The 21,073-nt window shown below is 39.1% G+C and overlaps 1 protein-coding gene across 6 annotated transcripts in view; it reads left to right on the top strand.

Annotated features, from left to right (window-relative positions):
* Positions 1-21,073, top strand: part of ankmy1 (ankyrin repeat and MYND domain containing 1) — a 43,200-nt gene that overhangs the window by 264 nt on the left and 21,863 nt on the right. The window contains exons 1-9 of one of the 6 annotated variants that reach the window (XM_077534472.1): positions 1,230-1,666; positions 9,707-9,853; positions 9,922-10,116; positions 13,916-14,157; positions 14,275-14,491; positions 15,702-15,860; positions 17,263-17,544; positions 18,604-18,788; positions 18,872-19,043. In XM_077534472.1, coding sequence (XP_077390598.1) covers positions 1,463-1,666; positions 9,707-9,853; positions 9,922-10,116; positions 13,916-14,157; positions 14,275-14,491; positions 15,702-15,860; positions 17,263-17,544; positions 18,604-18,788; positions 18,872-19,043 — 1,803 coding nt within the window. In that variant the 5' untranslated portion in view covers positions 1,230-1,462. Of the gene's footprint in view, positions 1-1,229; positions 1,667-6,295; positions 6,478-9,706; positions 9,854-9,921; positions 10,117-13,915; positions 14,158-14,274; positions 14,492-15,701; positions 15,861-17,262; positions 17,545-18,600; positions 18,789-18,871; positions 19,044-21,073 lie in introns of those variants that run through there. The other 5 variants (XM_077534473.1, XM_077534471.1, XM_077534474.1 and 2 more) reach the window with 5 other exon arrangements.

Genomic DNA, 21,073 nt, shown 5'->3' with positions numbered 1-21,073 from the left:
TTACTTGTGCGCAATATTTAAAAAAACACCATACTTTCAAACGTCATTATTCCGGTTTATATCAAAATAAATGTAATAGAAATCACATTTGAAATCATCCCCAATGCCTCATGCATTAAATTAATTACCAAAGACTAAAACAAAGGACATTTTGTTATAATTATATTTAGTTTGATAGTTTTGTAAACATAAAATGTAGTTTCAGTTTGTTTTTGTTTTTTAAAAAACATTTTCATTTTTATTTTATTTCGTTAATTAAATTTTTTAAATTTTAACTTTAGTTTTTTCATTAGTTTTAGTTAACTAAAATAACCTTTAATGGCACCTGTGTTTTTCGACACCCTCCCTTCTTACTTTGAGCATCTCCAAACATTTTTGTTTTTGTTAATTTAGTCAAATGCCATTTCTAGCATATGCTGCGGGCCACAGAAAAATGGACGCCGGGCCGCAAATGGCCCCTGGGCCGTAGTTTGGACACCTCTGGTGTAGCCTATATGTGGATTGCTTTCTTACATGGATCCAGAAGAAGAAGCTGGAAAATAACTTTTAGATATGATTGGAGTGAAACATAAAAAGCTAAATGAAGTCATTTTATAAAGTCACACTAGGATCAATTAAAACTGTAGACAGCTCTCGATCATCTCATCTGCTTGTTTTGTTTTTGGAATTATTGGTTTAACTGAGGGTGGCATGGTGGAGAGTGGTTAGCACGTTCGCCTCCCAGTTCTGAGGACTCCGGTTCGAGTCCAGGCTCCAGCCTTCCTGGGTGGAGTTTGAATGTTCTCCCCGTGCCCGTGTGGGTTTACTCCGGGTACTCCGGTTTCCTCCCACAGTCCAAGACATGCATGACAGGTTAATCGGGCACTCCGAATTGTCCCTAGGTGTACTTGTGAGTGTGGATGGTTGTTCGTCTCTGTGTGCCCTGCGACTCGCTCGCAACCAGTGCAGGGTGTCCCCCGTCTACTGCCCAAAGCGACCCTTGTGAGAAATAAGCGGTCAAGAAAATGGATGGATGGATGGATGGTTAATTAAATGTTTTATTTAATCATAACGGGACTAAAGTTACTGTCCAATCATCATGTGATTTTGTGCTTTGTGACAACTACGGCTGTTTGAAAGCGCTATATAGATGACTTGACTTCCTGTTTGTGACGTCATACTTTGCCATTTTGAAGCCAAGATTTCTAATTAAAAAAAAAAAAAAAAAGTCCTCTATGTCTTTGGGATGACGTTGGTTGACTTTCATAACAATGCCATTCACACTCTTTGGACACGTCTTTAATCCAAAACAAAGCTTTTTTTATTTTTATTTTTTTATTTTTTTTAAGTAGCGCGTTTTTAGCCACACATACATGGAAACAAATAGGGCAAGGGTGTTGTAAAGCCACTATCGGCAAATGGATCCAGGCTTTTTATTTTTATTTATTTTTTTTAATTTTCCCCCAGTTGAGTTCCTGTTCGAATGTTGTCAAACCGCCAAACTATTGTGACGGCCCCGGGAGGAGTTGCGACGAAGACGCGTTCAGGAAGCCCCAACAAAGGCGTCGGCAAGGTGCAGCGACAGGGATTTGGTGTCCAGGAGTTTCTCGATGGTTCCAAATATGAGGGGGATTTTGTCAATGGCCTCAAACACGGCAAAGGAAGGTACACCTGGAAAAGTGGAGAGGTTAGATGGAACGGAGAGAACCACAGCAACCGTGTTTAATTCTGTTTACGTTTGATTCTGATTAGCACTCAAAGAAATGCTTCATCAGATTTAAATAACACGGTTACGTCAACCGGTCCCACATAACTGTTTCATTTAAATTGGATTAATGTTGGGTGACTAAAATTTAGCTAATGTTTTTAACTTAATACTACATCATATAGTTGTGTTGAATCTGCATAATTGTTATGTTGAAATTACACAATGCTGTTACGTTGAATTTACTCAACATTAACGTATTTACTAAAAGTAATTGTGTTGAATTTAGCTGATAATTGTTAAATAAAAAATGATCAATCCTCATGATGTTGAATTTACTCAACATCATTATGTATAATTTATTTAACACTATTTTTCTTTATTTACTAAAATGGTTGCACTTTTTCAACCATTAAAGCAAACTCAATTAGGCATATTAGGTTTCACTTCACACGTTCTTCTCATTTGAGTACCAATGGAGGAGCACCAGGAACAACTTGGTGCTCAGTATCTCGCTCAAGGACACTTCATCATGGTCACTGAAGAGTCAGGTATCGAACCAACAACTACTGGTTTTGGGGAACACTGACTCTACCACTGAGTCATGCTTTCCTACTGCAATCACATATTTTAAATACAGTGTTCCCTCATTTTCCGCTGGGGTTAGGTTCCAAAAAATACCCGCAATAAATGAAATCCGCGAAGTAGTTAGCTTTATGTTTTACAATTCTTATAAATGTTTTAAGGCTCTAAAATCCCCTACCACACAATTTAGACACTTTTCTCATTGAGGCATTTACATGTTCTCACATTTCTCTCTTGTTCAAACATTGATAATGTTCAAAAATTCATAAATTTTATAAAATGGGTATATTACTGCAAAAAAATATGCAAAATTACACTTAAAAAAAAAATCCGCGATACAGCGAGACCGCGAAAAGTGAAGACTGTATACTTAACACAAACGTAGTTTTGAGAGCAATCCCAAACAGTGGCCTAAAATACTTAATGTGTTTGTCTGCGTTTGTGCTTATCTGACTGTTTGTCCATCTGCAGAAAATGGCCATATGTAAAATGGACTAGATATTTTCATGCAAATACAAAGCTGGTTTTGCATCAAAATTTTTAGTCCATTATACAGATGGCGATGTGCTGCAGATAAGACAGACAGTCAAGTAAAAAAACATAAAATATATATAATATATTAGGCCAGTGTTTGCATTGCTCTCAAGAATGTGTGAAGTGAAACTTAAAAAAAAAGCGCTACCATTTTAGTAAATAGAGGAAAATAGTGTTAAATAAATTCTATGTAATGGTGTTAAAGCAGCTATATGGAAGATTTAAAATTTCAAATCTCTACTGCCACCTGTGGCCGAAAACAAAATGCACGCTCGTACACGCTGCGCGCACTCGTACGTGCACGACCTCAATACTGAAGACTGGGCTCTTCATATCCAATTAAACTATGTTTTCAGAGGTAAGAAGTTTTATAATGTTATACAAAGCTGGCCACTTCACGGTATGAGACTCTCGATCCCCACTAAACAATTGATGTCCACGGGACGTGCAGATCATATTGCTTTAGTCGGTCGAAGTCCAGTCCTGTGCTGTACTCCAAAACGATGTGCAAATTACGTCAATTAATTGGACCTCATTCCGATGTTAATATGCAGTTACATATTGTAGTCACCCCGCTCGATGGACGTCAACCTGATTCTAGTCATTATTAGTATATGTCGCCCCCAGGCTAGCGTCATTGTGCATTAGCCGAAAGGTGGGCTGTCATTTATGGAAATTGACGATTGTGAAAAACATATAGACCCATTCACTACTTAGTGTGATATGGCCGTGAATGTTATCGCCATTCAGTGGTACCGTTCACATTCCGTTAGCATAATGTAGCTACAATAGGCTGTTTTCACGGAGGAAAATAAGGCAACATTTAGCCTGATTGAAACGCCGCGGAATGGAACGTCTGTTCTTCATAAAGTCATTCTGTTCTATGACATTCAACTTTGCCGCCCCTTTCACGCTAAATGTTGCCGTCCACCTCATTTTCACCCCAATAGTTACGACCGAGAAGTGATCGATCTTGAGGTTACTGCTATTTGAAAACAACACATTTTCTTCTCAATGTCAAGATACTCGCTTCTTACCTTTTCGAGTAGAAAGAAAGCCAGCTGTGAATCACTTTTCTAATCCAAGTCCGATCTCAACGCTCTCCACCGCTGAAATGTCAAACCAATGTTCACTGTCGTTCTTGCCTGGCATCGGTCACTATCAAGTTTAGATTTTTTATTTTTTTTTCGTTGCACTTGACATTGTTTTCATTTTTTTTTTTTTTTTAAGCCCCAGTGTGTAGCTCACGACCGCCATCTATCGGTCAAACAAGATAATGCAATGATTTTAAGCACACGAACTACGGCGTCCCAGAGAGACCCTACTTCAACAGCCTACCACCAATTTCACCGGAACAGAACACAAACAACTTCTGGTATCCCTCGAGTGATGACGTAAGTGAATTGCATTTGTTAGACATACTGTACAGATCCCTAATAATTGTGATTTAGTCATTTAATTTCAGAATTAATATTTTTGTCGGCATTGTTTGGAAATACTGTACGTCAGCTAATGATAATGGCTATCTATGTTCATATTTGTTAGTGCAACTAAACCATGCAACAGAGAACACACAGTTATGTTATGTTTTATAGACATGTGGACCATCTCAAAGGGGGCGAGGGAGACGACGAGGAAGAGAACGGGGAAGAGAACGCGGTGTCTCGTAACGAACAATTATGTCATCATGGAAAAATAATTCCATTCGAGCATGCATGTGAATGGCTCAAAACATACCTTTGCTTGGAATATGTGGTATTTAGATTACATCGTTTGCTGATATGTTTAGTATATCGTGCAAAAATAATGGTGTTAACTGAACTACACATCTGCAACTCAGACTCGTAACCCCCCCGTGTCTTGTTGCTACTAACCACTCAGAAAAGTGCTGCTTACAAAAACATTTGAAACCCTTTACTCAGATATCGATTTGTCACCATGTTGAACAATTTTACCTAATAAATATCACTAAGCAACTTAATTAGTTTTGATTGAAGATACAACAGCTTCCTTGTACTTCGATGTGCAGGAATTTACATGGCTTTCACAAATAGTCTTGCTCATGTAATAATGTACTTCATTGGCTCAGTGACTTTCAGTTCATTGTTTGGTACCTCATCTGACATACAATTGTTACCTTCTTGCAGAGACTCGTACAGGAAATGACCATGGAGGAACATGAAGATATCCAAGTCCAGCTGATAGACTGACACCAAGAAATACTTTTTGACACATTGCTGACACATCAGCACCACCATGATTTCCTGTACCTGGATCCCAGACTGCAGCACCTTGGTGGACTTGTAGCAAATAAGTGACACTTTCCCAGATCCTCGAGGACAATACAAAGGTTTTTTACCTGGCATATAATTAGTCCATGTCTGACACTTGTTGTTGTAGTTTGTATAACTTGTATATTGTTGTTGTGTGTTAATTTGTACATTTTGAATAACTAAAAAAATACTATTTCCTTTGGCGTCAACATGCAGTGTTCATTCGACACCTAACCTAACACTATTTTACATGACCAGAAATGTAAAACATCAAAAGCCTGGAGAATTATTATAAATGCTTGCAATGACAAGGAATTCTTCATTGGCCAATGAATGTAAGGTACAGTACATGAAAATGAATGAATAAAATAAAGTAAAATAAAAGTCTACATGAAATGAACATATTAACTAAAAAAAAAAAAAAAATGCTGTTAGAATATAATGAGCTACATGAATTGCAGTTGTTCCAGAATTTTACCAATACGCTGTGCATTTCAAAATATGGAAAATAGACATACAGGTTTGGGCCAAAAGTAGTGTTACAGAGCAGGTATGTGTTGTACACAGCTAAAATATCTGATTAACTCAATACCATGATGTTTTTTTTTTTTTTGTGTGTGTGTGTGCTGACATTGCCCCCCATTAACATTGCAACATTCCTCAAACTCTCCCGAACACATAGTATGATCTGTAACACTACTTTTCGCCTACTCTATGATGTTATTGGGGCAAAATTAAGGAAGGCTTGTCCATTGATTGTGTGAACAGACTGCAGTAAAAATGAAGTCACTTCAATGTTTGCTGGTTTTATTAAGTTTTACATGCTCCTTGACTGCACAAGTACATGTTATGGAGTGAGGGCATGTTCCCACCAACGATGATATCATATTCTTCAAAGGCTTGCTGAGGAAAGTGAGGGAGGAGTCACTCCATGGCTTGAGACACCTGGTCAGCAGGTCCTGTGTAAAACAAGTGGTGCTTGTACATGTGACCATTCCGTATTGCTTCACACAAAAAGTTCATGTAGTGTGCAATGCCGTCCATATGTAAATGACATACCAAGACGTCGGCTGACTTCAGTTTGTTGCAGCTCAGATATGGTAGGTGGAGATACTGGTGGTACAACACCGAAGCCTTCTGGGGTCCTCCATTCAAGTGTCCTCATTCGGGGCATTCCAATTTGGCTGCTGACTCCCCTTGATATTTTTTTTTCTTGCAGGTCGGTGATGTATTTAAACGGTGCATGAATGCTTGTATACATCAGAATATGGTTCTGGAACCCCTCAAGTTTGGCTGTTGATCTAGTGTGACACAAACAAAAACAAAATTATAAAATAAAATAGAATAATTGAGGATACTACTATATGTCACCAACTTTCCAACAAAGCCCCCAAAATAGAGGTAAGATCTTTAGTTTTTGGGCCCAAAACATTGTATTAGCTAGATAAAAGTAACTTGACTGCATACTGCATAGAATATGCAAAGGCTGCTTGCTTGTCGAATTTCCGTGGAAAACGTGGCAGCCTGTAAATTCTTGTGCACCCAATTACACAATGGACCAGTACACACTTGAGTGAGAGTTCAGACTCTAGCAGTGCTTACGGTACAGCCAGCATTTAAGTCCAGAAAGTTATTCCCTGCCGAAAATTAATTTCGAGAACACTATTTTCACCAACCACAACGAAAATAATTTTCAACTCCTCCACTAATACAGTATGCTTTAGATTCTCCATTGAAGTTATGGGCAAATATACCTCCGAAATCACAGTTACATAACATTACACAATAACTTGCGCATTTACTCTAAATATAACGTGCCAGCGGGAATCTTTTTTTTTTTCAAAGCAAGTAGCTACATAACGAAATCGTTCGAGTGGTGCGGAGTTGCTAATCAACAGCTACAGTGATCGTAAAACAAAGGTACGAACATCGTATTAATTAGTACGGTGTATACTTTTTCTCTCGCTCTCAAAACGTAAACACAAATGTACTCTTACTTACCGGTCAAGTAGAAAGCAGTCGAAGGCACCGGCACGTCCCAAACCTAGTCTGTTCCTCATTTCTCTCCATCTGGCAAATGCGGCTACAATATAAACTATTGTTTTGTCGCGCTGAAATAAAATACATTCCCAAAGTAAGTGTGATGCTTGATAATGCTCTCTTCGGGGACCGGAAACTCTTCTTCTTCGTGGACATGCGGTCGCCATACAAACCGGAAGTGCGTTCCAAAAACGCGTTAAGAAATGGAGCGCTGAAATTTGTCTTTGACGGCACCCGTAGCAGAAAGATGGCGGCGAAACATGGCGGACACTAGAAGCCGCGGCCCGGACATGTAAGATAATTTGCGATTTCTAGACTAACCGTTATATTTTAAAAAAGTACGTTTATGCGATACAACATATCTTTTTACATACTACTAACACAAACAATTTTTTTTTTTCGAATGATTTATTGTTTCACCACTAGATGCCACTGTATAATACTGAGTGTACCTTTAAGCAGCCTTCCACGGAGTAACAACGGGTGTCTGGGGCAGCGAAAATCTGTACTAGTTCCGTCTTCGCGCGACAGGAAATAACTGACGAGGACGCGCATGACGTCACATCCCGCAGACAGACGGCGGGAAATTCGAAGGATTCGGACCGGACGCTTCCTAAATAATATTGGCCAGAGGCTTGTAGGAGTACCCATTGTGAACAGCTAAGATGTTGCTCTACTAATTAGAATATGTTTCAGTCATAAATGGTCAAATAAAAAGGCTATTGTTAAGATATTTTTTTGGGAAATCCTCCATAAAGTAGCTTTAAGTAAATTAAACATGATCATTCATGAGGATTGATATTTTTTTATTGAACTATCAGCTAAATTCAACACTATTACATTTAGTAAATAAAACATGATAATGTTGAGTAAATTCAAAATAACAGCATTGTGTAGTAGATTCAACAATAATAATAATAATAATAATAATAATAATTTAAAAAAATCTTGAATTTGTTTGGTAAATTTCAGCAAGTGATTTATTTAAAAAAAAAATAAGGAAATAATATTCATGTACTGTATGATTTAAGGCTTCAGCCTTCCCGGGTGGAGTTTGCATATTCTCCCCGTGCCTGCGTGGGTCTTCTCCGGGTACTCCGGTCTCCTCCCACATCCCAAAGACATGCATGGCAGGTTAATTGGGTGCTCTGAATTGTCCCTAGGTGTGAGTGTGAGTGTGGATGCTTGTTCATCTCATCTCTGTGTGCCCTGCAATTGGCTGGCAACCAGTTCAAGGTGTACCCCGCCTACTGCCCGAATCCAGTTGGGATAGGCTCCAGCACCCCTTGTGTGCAGTAAGTGGTTAATAACATGGATGGATGGATGGATAATTTCACAGCCATGTTTTGTGCATGCACATTATTTGCCACACTGGTGTCCAGAGGGTGCAACAACAATCGAAGTATCAATCTTGTATAAAATACAAGACACTGGATTTCAAAACATTCACGTACATTAAAGGGGCACAAAGCAAGATTCAGAGTTTTTGCACATTTGCGACCCCTCTGGCGAAACGTGGAATGGACCCCAGCGACGTGCACACTGCCAGCGTGCGTGCGCGACTTTTCGGGCACGAGAAAACCTCCAAGTTAATTGAACAAACGTAAACATGGAGCACAACACCTTTTTCATAGGCTTAATGTCTACAGAGGTAAGAAACGTATTAATCTTCAAGTTACTTTGCATGTGAAAGTCATTTTGAGTGACAAAAGCTTACGTAAATTGCAACCTTCCAAACGTAAATAGTGCATCCCGTGAATCCGATGACATTGAGGATAGCAATACGTTGCTAATATGCCCAAGTGCGGAGACATTAGTTAGCGACCGTGTGGTAGTTTTATTCTGCACTGCTAATCATAAATAGACCCTATCGTATTTTTGTTATGAAGTCTTCCCTTTCATCCCCAGGATAGCTCTTAGCTCTCTCCACCTGACAAACGCTGCTCCTATATTTATCCGCGTCCTCCCATGACACTGGTCTGAAAGTTTTTTACTTCTCTTTGTCTTCCGTGGAGTCTCCACAAGGGATTGAGACGTATCGGGTGCAGGTCTCTTTAAATCCAGTTTGAATTAGCTGTTCTGTCCATGAAGTTGTGTGAACAATCGCGAGAACTAACGGGGACAATAGCGTGCACGCGCATGACGTCATGCTCAGAGCCACAGTTAAAGATTCCGGCACGAACGCTCCAACATTTTTTTCTTTTACAGAAAAATAGGGGTAACAGTCATTGTGCCACAGTCGTGCCTCCTGTCCATAATACAATTCATAAAACATGTGCGGGTGAAAAATATGGTTATTTTAACACTCAAATTTGAATCTAAAAAAAAAATACAAAAAAAAAAAGTACATTTAGATATTTGCCAGAACACTTTTGGTGCATCGGTGCTATTTTGGCTATTAATTTATGTTTATCTTTTTGCAAATAAAAAATAAAAAAATCCAGTGGTTTAGGACCGTTCAATCCCAATACAAGCCACATTTTATTCTGAAAGTTGGAATCTAAAGGCTATGATACTCTTTGTCTCTTCTTAAGTTTACATCTGTGAGTAAAACATAACTACCATCCTGTACTGTTCCTGCTGTTTGCAGTTCTATGAGGGGTTTTTCTACAAAGACTACAGGCATGGTGATGGAATGTACTGTTGGCCAACAGGAAACAAATTCATCGGCAAATTCTACTTTAACTGGAGAGAAGGCTATGGGAAACAAATCTTTCCTGATGGAGCCACATTTAAGGTAACCTGAAGGAAATTGACTTGAGAGATGGTAACGATCGATGCCAAAAGTACTCGTGTCTTTTTCAGGGTTTGTACCATGCTGACCAGAGGTTCGGTCCAGGTGTGCTCAGTGATCCAACAGGATGTCAGGATGTTGGTCTATGGCATGGGAAGCATCTGATACAACTCTGTAACTCTGTACAAAGCAGCTTTAGTCTAAAAAGCTTAACTGAATATGCTGCCTACTTGGATCAAAACATCTTCTCACATTCTCAAAGTCAGGTAAAAAAAATATCTACACTGATTATAAAATGTACTAAAACTGTTTGATGATTTCAAATTATTTTTATAGTACAGTATTAGTGTTGTGTTGCTAGGTTAATAAGACATTGAGACCAAGCTTGACACTGATGTGCCTCAACCTTGGAGTTCACTTTTAATTTCTTTGGAGGTTGTTCTGGGCTTTTTTTGTTGGCATTTGTGATTGCCGTTAAAGATATAACCGAGTTTTGAACACCTGGGCCCAGGTCACTTTGTAGTTGATAACCAGGTCATAAACATTCCTGTGTTAAGCTGGCTGTATCTCCCAAGTCATAAAAGAAGCTTTCGTACCCGGGGGGTCCTGGCTTAAACAAACTCTTTTTACATGTTTATGTGGTCTGTTCAGTTGCTTCAAATGACCTTAAGTTGTGGTTGACTGATCAACTGCAGAGCTAATCAGAATGAGGTCCTTCCTGAGCTGTGGAATGTGATAGAACTGCAGAGAGTTTACTTTGGAAGAAGGAAAAAAAAATAAAAAATAGAGGGTGATTTGGGCCATAGTTGTTTACAGTAGTCACCGGAACATAGAGCTGCTTGGAAGATGGTCTTACAGCCTTTACCTTCAAAGTGCTTGTCCATAATTTTCATCATAATCTCCTGAGACAACTCGAACCTTTGCTTCGTCTCATCCATGTTTAGTGCGATACACATCAACATCACAAGACGGCGCCGTGACTTGTTGCTCTTTAAATAGGCCGATTGACTGAATACAAGTTTGAAGACATATGTGATGCTGTTCGAGAACCCTGTGGTCAAATTACTGAATTTACTACTGAATTCATTGTTTTTGTTGTTGTTTTTTTTCCACACAATTCAAAAGCTACTACTACTACTACTACTACTACTACTACTACTACTACTAACCACCACTACTTACTACTACTACTACTACTACTACCACTACTAACCACCACCACTACTACTACGACCACTACTAACCACCACCACTACTACTACTACTACTACCACTACTAACCACCACTACTACTACTACTACTACTACTACTACCAACCACTACTAACCACTACTACTACTACTACTACTACTACTACTACTACCCACCACTAATACTACTACTACTACTAACCACCACTACTAACCACCACTACCACTACTAAACACCACTACTACTACCACTACTAACCACCACCACCACTACTACTACTAACCACCACTACTACTACTAACCACCACTACTACTACTACTACTAACCACCACTACTACTACTAACCACCACTACCACTACTACTACTAACCACCACTACTACTACTACTACTACTAACCACCACTACCACTACTACTACTACTACTACTACTAACCACCACTACTACTACTACTACTACTAACCACCACTACTACTACTACTACTACTAACCACCACTACTACTACTACTACTACTAACCACTACTACTACTACTACTAACCACCACTACTACTACTACTACTACTAGTACTAACCACCACTACTACTACTACTACTAACCACCACTACTACTACTACTACTACTACTAACCACCACTACTACTACTACTACTAACTACTACTACTACTAACCACCACTACTACTACTACTACTACTACTACTACTAACCACCACTACTACTACTACTACTACTAACCACCACTACCACTACTACTACTACTACTACTACTACTAACCACCACTACCACTACTACTACTACTACTACTAACCACCACTACCACTACTACTACTACTAACCACCACTACTACTACTACTACTACTACTACTACTACTACTAACCACTACTACTACTACTACTACAACTAACCACCACTACCACTACTACTACTACTACTACTAACCACCACTACCACTACTACTACTACTACTACTAACCACCACTACTACTACTACTACTAACCACCACTACCACTACTACTAACCACCACTACTACTACTACTACTAACCACCACTACTACTACTACTACTACTAACCACTACTACTACTACTACTAACCACCACTACTACTACTACTACTAACCACCACTACTACTACTACTACTACTACTACTACTAACCACCACTACTACTACTACTACTACTAACCACCACTACCACTACTACTACTACTACTACTACTACTAACCACCACTACCACTACTACTACTACTACTACTAACCACCACTACCACTACTACTACTACTAACCACCACTACTACTACTACTACTACTACTACTACTACTACTACTAACCACTACTACTACTACTACTACAACTAACCACCACTACCACTACTACTACTACTACTACTAACCACCACTACCACTACTACTACTACTACTACTAACCACCACTACTACTACTACTACTAACCACCACTACCACTACTACTAACCACCACTACCACTACTACTACTACTACTACTACTAACCACCACTACCACTACTACTACTACTACTACTACTAACCACCACTACCACTACTACTAATAATAATAATAATAAATAATTATTATTGTTATTGTTGTTGTTGTTGTTAATATTATTATTATTATTACTATTATTATTAGTGTTGTTCCGATACCGTTTTTTGGCCCCTGATACCGATTCCGATACACAACTTTGCAGTATCGGCCGATACCGATTAGGGATGTAACGATAACGGCAATATTGTGATATCGGGATATTAAAATTGCCACAATATATCGTCGTCGTCATGTCACGATATTTAAAGCAGCACATCTGTTAAAAAAAAAAAAAAAAGTCAGGTTGATTTCCATTTGTGCAGTTCTAGCACCCTCTGGTGGCTAGTTTCTTTTTTTAGGGCCGTTTTTGCAACTTGCTGTCGACTGAAAATGACATCACAAGGGCTCAGGTAACCAATCACAGCTCAACTGTTTTATAGGTTTGGTCATGTGACATTCACAAGCGGAGCTGTGATTGGTTACCTGATCCCTTGTGATGTCATTTTCAGTCGACAGCAAGTTGCACAATGTGTTTTTAAAGGTACTAATTGTACATGAAAAATAATGAAAATATCAAATTTATTGTAGGCAAACTATTAATGTTTGACTGCCAAAAATGGCTAAATAAGTAAAGTATCCCTTTAATATTAAAAAATGTATCAATTAATTGTAATGCTTGTATTAGTGCCTCAATATAAATATATTTAGATATTTTATACATATATTTATAATATTTGTATATTTTTCATTGTTGTAATGTACAAAAAAACAATATTGTGTGTGGGTTTTTTTTTTTTTTTTTTTTTTTTTTTTTTTTGTTTTTTACAACATTAAGACCTTCTTTTGTATCGCCAACCCCCCACAATATCGTGATAATTATCGCATCGTGACCTTCGTATCGTGAAAATATCATATTGTGATGTTTGGATATCGTTAAGTTTTTTTTTCCTCAACATGAAAAAGCTCTCCTGCCATTGGCTCAGAGTATTCAAGGGCCAATAGGATATCTTAGTGAATATGTCACATATCTGTGAATGTCGTGCACGAGACACAAGATGCTGCCTCCAAAATCCTATATTAGCGTTGGAATTAATGGTATCGGCATGTTACTTGTGAGTATTCACCGATACCGATACCACTGTTTTAATGCAGTATCGGCGCCTCTGCCGATACCAGAATCGGAACAACACAAATTTTTGTTATTATCATTATTATTATTATTATTATTATTATTATTATTATTATTATTATATATTTTTATGATAAATTTCTTTCGTTAACAGATGAGTACCAACAATTTGTTCCATGCGTATGTCTCCAGGTAGACGCAGATGACAGTTGGCTGCTTCAGGACAGAAATGACGCCTTGCCCTGTGGCATTGAGAGTTATTCCACAAATGGCGACCACTTGCCATTGCCGCCAGGGCGTAGAAGAGATTTTGATGAACATTTTTACGGCCAACTGTGGGAACCTGATTCTGATGCATATCAAGGCTACAAACGCGATCCACACGCCACTCTGCCCTTACAAGCCCGTATGCAGGCTAACATTCACAGGCACAGGTCAGGAAAAAAAAGTTGGCACCAAAACGTAGAAAACCCAACTGCACTATTTGCATGCATCACTGTATGTAATGAGTTAAAAAGCAAATGGAGTGACATTATTGTCTTATCTTTCAGACAACAGGCTGAAACTTTAGACTGGAACGTTGCAGCAGTTATTTCAATGAAAAGGGACGGCTTTGGCCCTAAAGGACGTTTGGAAATCGCATCAGAGCTATTGATCCATCAGGCTTCAGTCGGAAAAGGACCGGCTATTTTAAACATCCTCCTGGATGGCCTTGTTCACCCTGATGTAGCTGATTGTCAGGGGCACACTGCATTGATTGCTGCGACAGTAATACATTACACTTTTTCCCAGTTTGTTTTGAATGCGCATTACAAATAAATGGATTGGCTTGCATTCTTAAGCCCAATTCACACTGGCTGCGGAACGAACGTGGTGTGTTCTCCGTACGGCGGCTGTACGGACGCCGCAAGGATAGAGCGCATTCAAGTCTACGTGTCAATTCACACCAGCTGCGGTGCTGTGCGTCTGTGGCGATGCGGAAGTTTTCTGCAAGCGTTCTATTTCTTCCGGACGCCGCATGCGAATTTTCATGAAGCTGAAGAAATTATACGAGCCAGACAGGAAATCGGGCGTCTCGCATCAAGGTAAATGCGGTATATTTTAAAATAAAACCGTTTGCGAACTCGTTTTTTGGAGAGGGAAGCTAGCTAGCTACATAGCATGACATCAGTCGGACATTTAAGACAGAAAATGAGCTCAGAATAAATTAAACACGACAAAATGACACTATTTAAACACAAAACGTACTTACCCATGGAGAACAGCCATGGTCGAAGTCCCAGAAATAATGTCCAAAAAGCATATGGATGTGACAACAGGAAAGCGTGGCTATTGTTTACAAATGGGACTATACACTGTTGTTATTGGGTGAACTCAACTCTCTAGCTTGAACCCCGCGTGATCTTGTGGTCTGTCCGGAGCAGATTTCGATGTGACAACAGGCAAGCGTCGCTATTGTTTACAAATAGGACTCTATACACGGTTGTTATGGGTTATAGGCTATGCCACGGAAGAGGCGGGACTGTTTTTGCACATCAGTTTGTTTCCGGTTCGGTTCACGACGTGCGGGCTGCGTCAAAATTACTTGTGCTTCCGACTTTGTGCCCCTCGGTTATGCGTTCGCAGTCCGGACCAGAAACAAACTGATGTGCAAAATCGCGTCCCGCCTCTTCCGGGGCATATACCCCATAGGGTGAACGCAACTCTCCAGCTTGAACCCCACGTGATCTCGTGGTCTGTCGGGAGTAGATTTCCGGACACGCAATGCACGCGGTGTGAATTGCAGTCCTTGCGGCGTCTTTACGGCCGCCGTATGGAAAACGCACCACGTCCGTTCCGCAGCCAGTGTGAATTGGGCTTAAGTTTATATTTTACATCCCCATCAATCATACAATTACGATTGTATAAACTTATGTTGTTAATTGCCAATGAGTGCAAATTTTTAGGTAATCCGTCACTTTTTCTTTTTTTTTCCCAGGTGAACTGCCATAATGATGTAGTCCATTTGTTGTTAGATTTGGGTGCTGACATTGACAAGATGAACTGCGAAGGGATGTCAGCCTTGGCTGTGTGTCACGTACTCTACTATCCTTTTCAGTCTCTATACACATTTGATGGACTTATATCCAAAACACAAGTAAGACTTCATATCTTTATTCTCTCTTTGCAATAAATTCAGAAGAATTCTGACCCTGTTGTTGATGTTTTTTTTTTCCTTTTTCTGTTTGCATCACTTTACACTAGGGATGTAACGATAAGCGCAATATCGTGATATTAAAATTGCCACAATATTGTCGGCGTCATGTTGACGATATTTAAATGCAACACATCTGTTAAAAATGTCAGCTTGATTTCCATTTGTGCAGTTATAGCACCCTCTGGTGTTTTTTTTAGTGCAATTTAATTTTCATTAGGGATGTTTTTGCCCTTCTATGTTAAAAATCTACGCTATTTTTCAGATGAAGGTGAACATAATATGCCTGTGAAGCAAGTCATTATGTGGAGGAACTCAATGTCTGCGTGCATTAACAACATAAAATAATAACAACGTAATAATAATAAAACATAATAATAATGTAACATTGATGTTACATACAAAAGCAAAATATTGTGCTTTTTTTAGTATGAGGTCATTTTTTTTACAATATTGTGACCTTTTTTAAATATCGCCAACCTCCTCACAATATCGTGATAATTATTGGATCGTGAGCTTCATATCGTGATAATATCGTATCGTGACATTTGGATATCATCACATCCCTACTTTACACTAGACTTCATGAAATATTTGACCAGCCTTTTTCATTTGAACCACATTGCAGTGGTTGCATGCATGCCAACACTGAAAAGTTATGTCAGCCTCTCGTTTTTTTTTTTTGGTTTTTTTTGTTTTATGTATATCGGCAAAGCAGTGTGGAGCAAATTTGGAAGATTTTTAATATCTTAAACTTGCAACTAGGGATGTAACGATACCGGCAATATCGTGAAATCGCAATATTAAATCTCCCACAATATATCGTCGTCGTCATGTCACAATATTTAAGGCAGCACATCTGTTTAGAAAAAACACGTTGATTTTAATTTGTGCAGTTCTAGCACCCTCTGGTGGCTAGATTTTTAGTGCAGTTTAAGTTTCACATGGCATGTTTTGGGCCTGCTGTTTAAAATGCACACTAATGGTCAGATGAATATTGAGTAATATGCTTGTGAACCGAGTCAATATGTGCCTCAATACATATATTTATATATTCTTATATATTCATTTCATTGCTGTACAGTATAAGCACAACATTGTGTTATTTTTAGAGAATATTGTGACCTTTTTTTGTGTTGCCAACCTCCCCACAATATCGTGATAATTATCGTATTGTGGCATTCATATCGTGATAATAACGTATCGTGATATTTGGATATCGTTATATCCCTAGTTGCAACATTACTGAAGGGTCCAACTAACTTTCTGAATTCATTGGCTTGAATCACTTGATGAATATTGTAGTCAAAGTAACTTATTGATTGTGTGTACAATATATTTTCAGATGGAATCTACTTCCACATGTCATCAGATTAGGCAGGTGGAGTCGACTAAGGTTTCCTCAAACAGTAAGAAAGTAAGAGGAAAAGTAAGAACTAGAAGGGAAGACGTCAAGTTAGAAGGGGGTGATAAAACAAGAGATTATATCGGGGCGGAAGGGAGGGATAGGGATGACAGTGGGAAGGAGCAGAAGGTGCTGCTTTCAGAACACTCCATTGAGGTGAAGGAGGGCCATATTGTACTGGGCAGTGTGAAGTGGAAAGAATATTCATCGAAAACTGCTAAGGTATGGACTTGCAGAGAGCCTAAGCCAGTGGTGTCCAAACTACGGCCATTTGCGGCCCGCCGTCCATTTTTCAGCGGCATGCGACATATGCTAAAAATGGCATTTGACTCAGTTCAAATAACGTCCTTCGTTTTAGTCTTTGGTAAATAATTTAATGCATGAGCCTTTGGGGATGATTTTAAATGTGATTTTTAGTAGATTTATTTTGATATTAACCTGAATAATTACATTTGAAAGTATGTCACACAGAAGTGGCGTCATCTAGCCGCAGCCAATAGAAAAGCACCTTCAGATGACGTTGCTCCCATGGTGTTTTTTTTTTTAAATATTGCGCACAAGTAATACACATTATTTAACCATTTGATCTCCAAAAACGTTATAAATAACGATTAGTAAAATCACGATGGATGCCGCCATAAATGTTAAATGACATCAACTCTTTTTTTTTTTTTTTAATTAATTTATTTATTTATTTATTTATTTTTTAAATCAGTAGGCAGTGCAACGTCTAAGTGCAATGCTGCCTGGTCAACGGGCTGTGGAATCTCCCACTAACAATGGCCAGCAGATGGCAGCAATGTATTTCTTTTTTATGGAATTACAATGAAACATGAAGGAATCTGATGAAATAGAACGTTTTCAAGGATGTCACTAAACAAAAAATACTAGTGAAACTAACTAAAGCTAAACTAAAACTAGCCATTTATTAAAGAACTAAAACTAAGAACCACCCTGAAAACTAATAAAAACTAACTAAAATAAAGAAAATTCCCAAACTGTAATAACCCTACTGCCATATTACAAATAAATTGGTTTATATATTGTAGCATTTTTCTAAATATGCAAAAGCACAAATAAAGTATTTGTGCAATTTTTAGGACTAAACACAATTTCTCTTCATAACATTATGTGGCCCTTGCGTCCTGATTTTCTGTATGTGGCCCTCAAATGAAAAAGTTTGGACACCCCTGGTTGGCCTAAGCTTTGAAAAATGAAATACTGTACATTTAAACCAGCTCTTTTAACTTACTGCGTTCTATTCATCGAACCCCGCAGCAGGACACAAACAAAAAAAAGGACGCCGCCAATTGTTTCGACTCTGTCTGCTGCATGTACGGCTACAGCATGCATGTCACAGAGACAATTCTGCAGGAAGCGGCTGAAGCTCTGAGTTACGCTTGGTTTCAGCAGCATTCCGGCGATATTGAGGAGACTGTTCGCAAAATGGCTGCAATGAAGTTTGAGTATGCCTCTTCCACTGCTCCTTTCTTGTCCTAAACCCCTCCATGAAGCCAGATAGATTCATTGCATGGGTTCATGTCACCAGGCATCGTGTTCGTTTGACCACATTGAATCTTCTCTTGGATCGGGGAGCCAATCCCAACACTTCGAGAGTCCCCTTACCTGTCATCTTTTTGGCCATTTTGGCAGCAGATACTAAGACTGTCAGGAAACATCTGCTATGTGGAGCACAGACCGACATTTCTCTCCCACCTGAGGTAAGCATTACTATTGGAATCAGATCCAACTGTTCATTTATTCATGCATCTGATATATTTATGTTAACATGCTTGTTTCAGAAGATGGTTAAACAAATAGTCTACGTAAAAAACAAAAAGGCTGTCAGGTGCTATATCAGATGATTAAAAAAGAATATGCCAAAATCATCATGTGATTTCAAAAATTAAAAAAAAAAAAAAAAACTCTAGCTTTGACATGTTTGGTTTATTCATTTTTTTATTCATTTTTTTCCTTTCGGACACATTACAGCTTACATCAATCACATCATTTGCAACATTGACATCCAAAAGAAGGGCTGACGGGTAGAAGCCGAGGCTTATTCGAGACCTGTCCCCATCGACCCATTACTATAACGCATCAATCATATACATTATTTAGAATAGTCATTGATTTTTATCGTTATCCATCCCATACTATCCCAAACACTGCTCGCTCAGTTCCTCTTGAATGTCCGTGTGTAGATTGCGGCTAGTCCCAGTCATTTGGAACTGGTGAGTCAGTTCCCAGACGCCAACAGCAGGCCCCCTCGCCAGACGAGCAGCCAAGGCAAGCGCATTTCTTCTCTTTCACCAGTAGCGTCTTCGCTGACCTCGGATCAGCTTTCACACATGTTGTGGCTTCCAGAAGAGGAGATGGGCTTGCATTCAGCCCATTGCTTTTAGCAAATTTGCCTCGATTCTCGTCAGCTAGCACCACTGTTGCTAGCACTTGTAGTTCATTGATGACTCCTGAGCACTACCCAGCCTAGCTCACCCAGCAGAGCGGCCCACGCCAGCCGCATTCCAGGAACCAGACCACCAACCCCCATTTTGCGTATTGACAGCAGATTCATTGTAGCCACAATACAGCCTTATCATGTAGCCTTGACTGTTACAACAAATGTCCAAACGGAATTAGAGCCAGAAAATATTTAGATTCAAACGGGAACAGCAATACATGTTATCAATGCAGGTGTATAAACAAGAGTTCGCCTTGGCAATGTCAGCAAGTAATCATATACAACTCCAGTTTTGGGTAATTAGTGATGTTGTGAATTACTGTTGTCTCTCAAGCGCCGCCAATTCTTCAGCTCTTTTCACGATTCGTGTTTTTGTTGACCAGAGTTATCTTTTGTTTGAATAAAAATTCGTCAGTCTTTTGTCCATGTGCTTTCAATGATCCATTCTTTCTCATTTGTCGCGCCTTTTTAGCGATGTCAGCATTTCATTTTTGTTGATGTAGACATGTTTCCCACGAAGCTTGTGATGGTCTCTCAGAAGAGCAATCTTTTTCTTTCTGTCAACAAACTTGATCAGAACTGCCGGTGGTCGTGTCCTTCCAGTTGGAAGCGAAAAGCACATATGAATGTGACAGGATCAACAGTTAATCCCAAATCTCTGAGTTGAACTTGCTGTTTCACAGTCTCGTTCCCTGAAGATTGGTCAGAATCTTCTGTGTTCCTGCTAGCCGCAGCTCTCGAAGGGCCACGGCGCGGCTTGATCTTGATACCGGTGACTATCACATCGTTGATACGAAGATTCTGTTCCAAATCATCCACTTTTTGTTCAAAGGCAACAATGCGTCGATCTTTTTCCTGTGTCTCTTTCTTCAATTGCTGTATTTCCTGAAGAAGTGGCTCAATGCTCTTCTTCATTTCAAGTAATTTGGCGACTATTCCACTGAGTTTTTTAAGAGAAGATTTTATCTCCTCATTCTCATAAGCTCTTTTTCCGCCAGGCATTCTGCAACAATGTAGTTAAAAATCCCAAAAATCAACAAGTAGTTAGAATACAAGCGAGTGCAGGAGCAAGTACAGAAGAGACCTTCCCCAACAGATGCGTCCTTGACTGATGATGTACTTACATAGAAATTACAAATGTTATTCTAGCCCAAGATAACCTCTTCAGTTATTTTTGCATTAACTAGTTGACAAGTTTGGGACACAGGGAGCCTACAATGTTGAGATTTGTCACAATGTTCTAATTTTTTGAGGCACTGGCATATTTACTTTATTTCTGCTAAAATCATC

Source organism: Festucalex cinctus, chromosome 10 (assembly GCF_051991245.1).
Source record: "Festucalex cinctus isolate MCC-2025b chromosome 10, RoL_Fcin_1.0, whole genome shotgun sequence".
In the NCBI taxonomy this organism is placed as follows: Eukaryota; Metazoa; Chordata; class Actinopteri; order Syngnathiformes; family Syngnathidae; genus Festucalex; species Festucalex cinctus.
The sequence above is the reverse complement of the archived record's forward strand: the minus strand, read 5'-3'. Positions and strand labels throughout refer to the sequence as shown.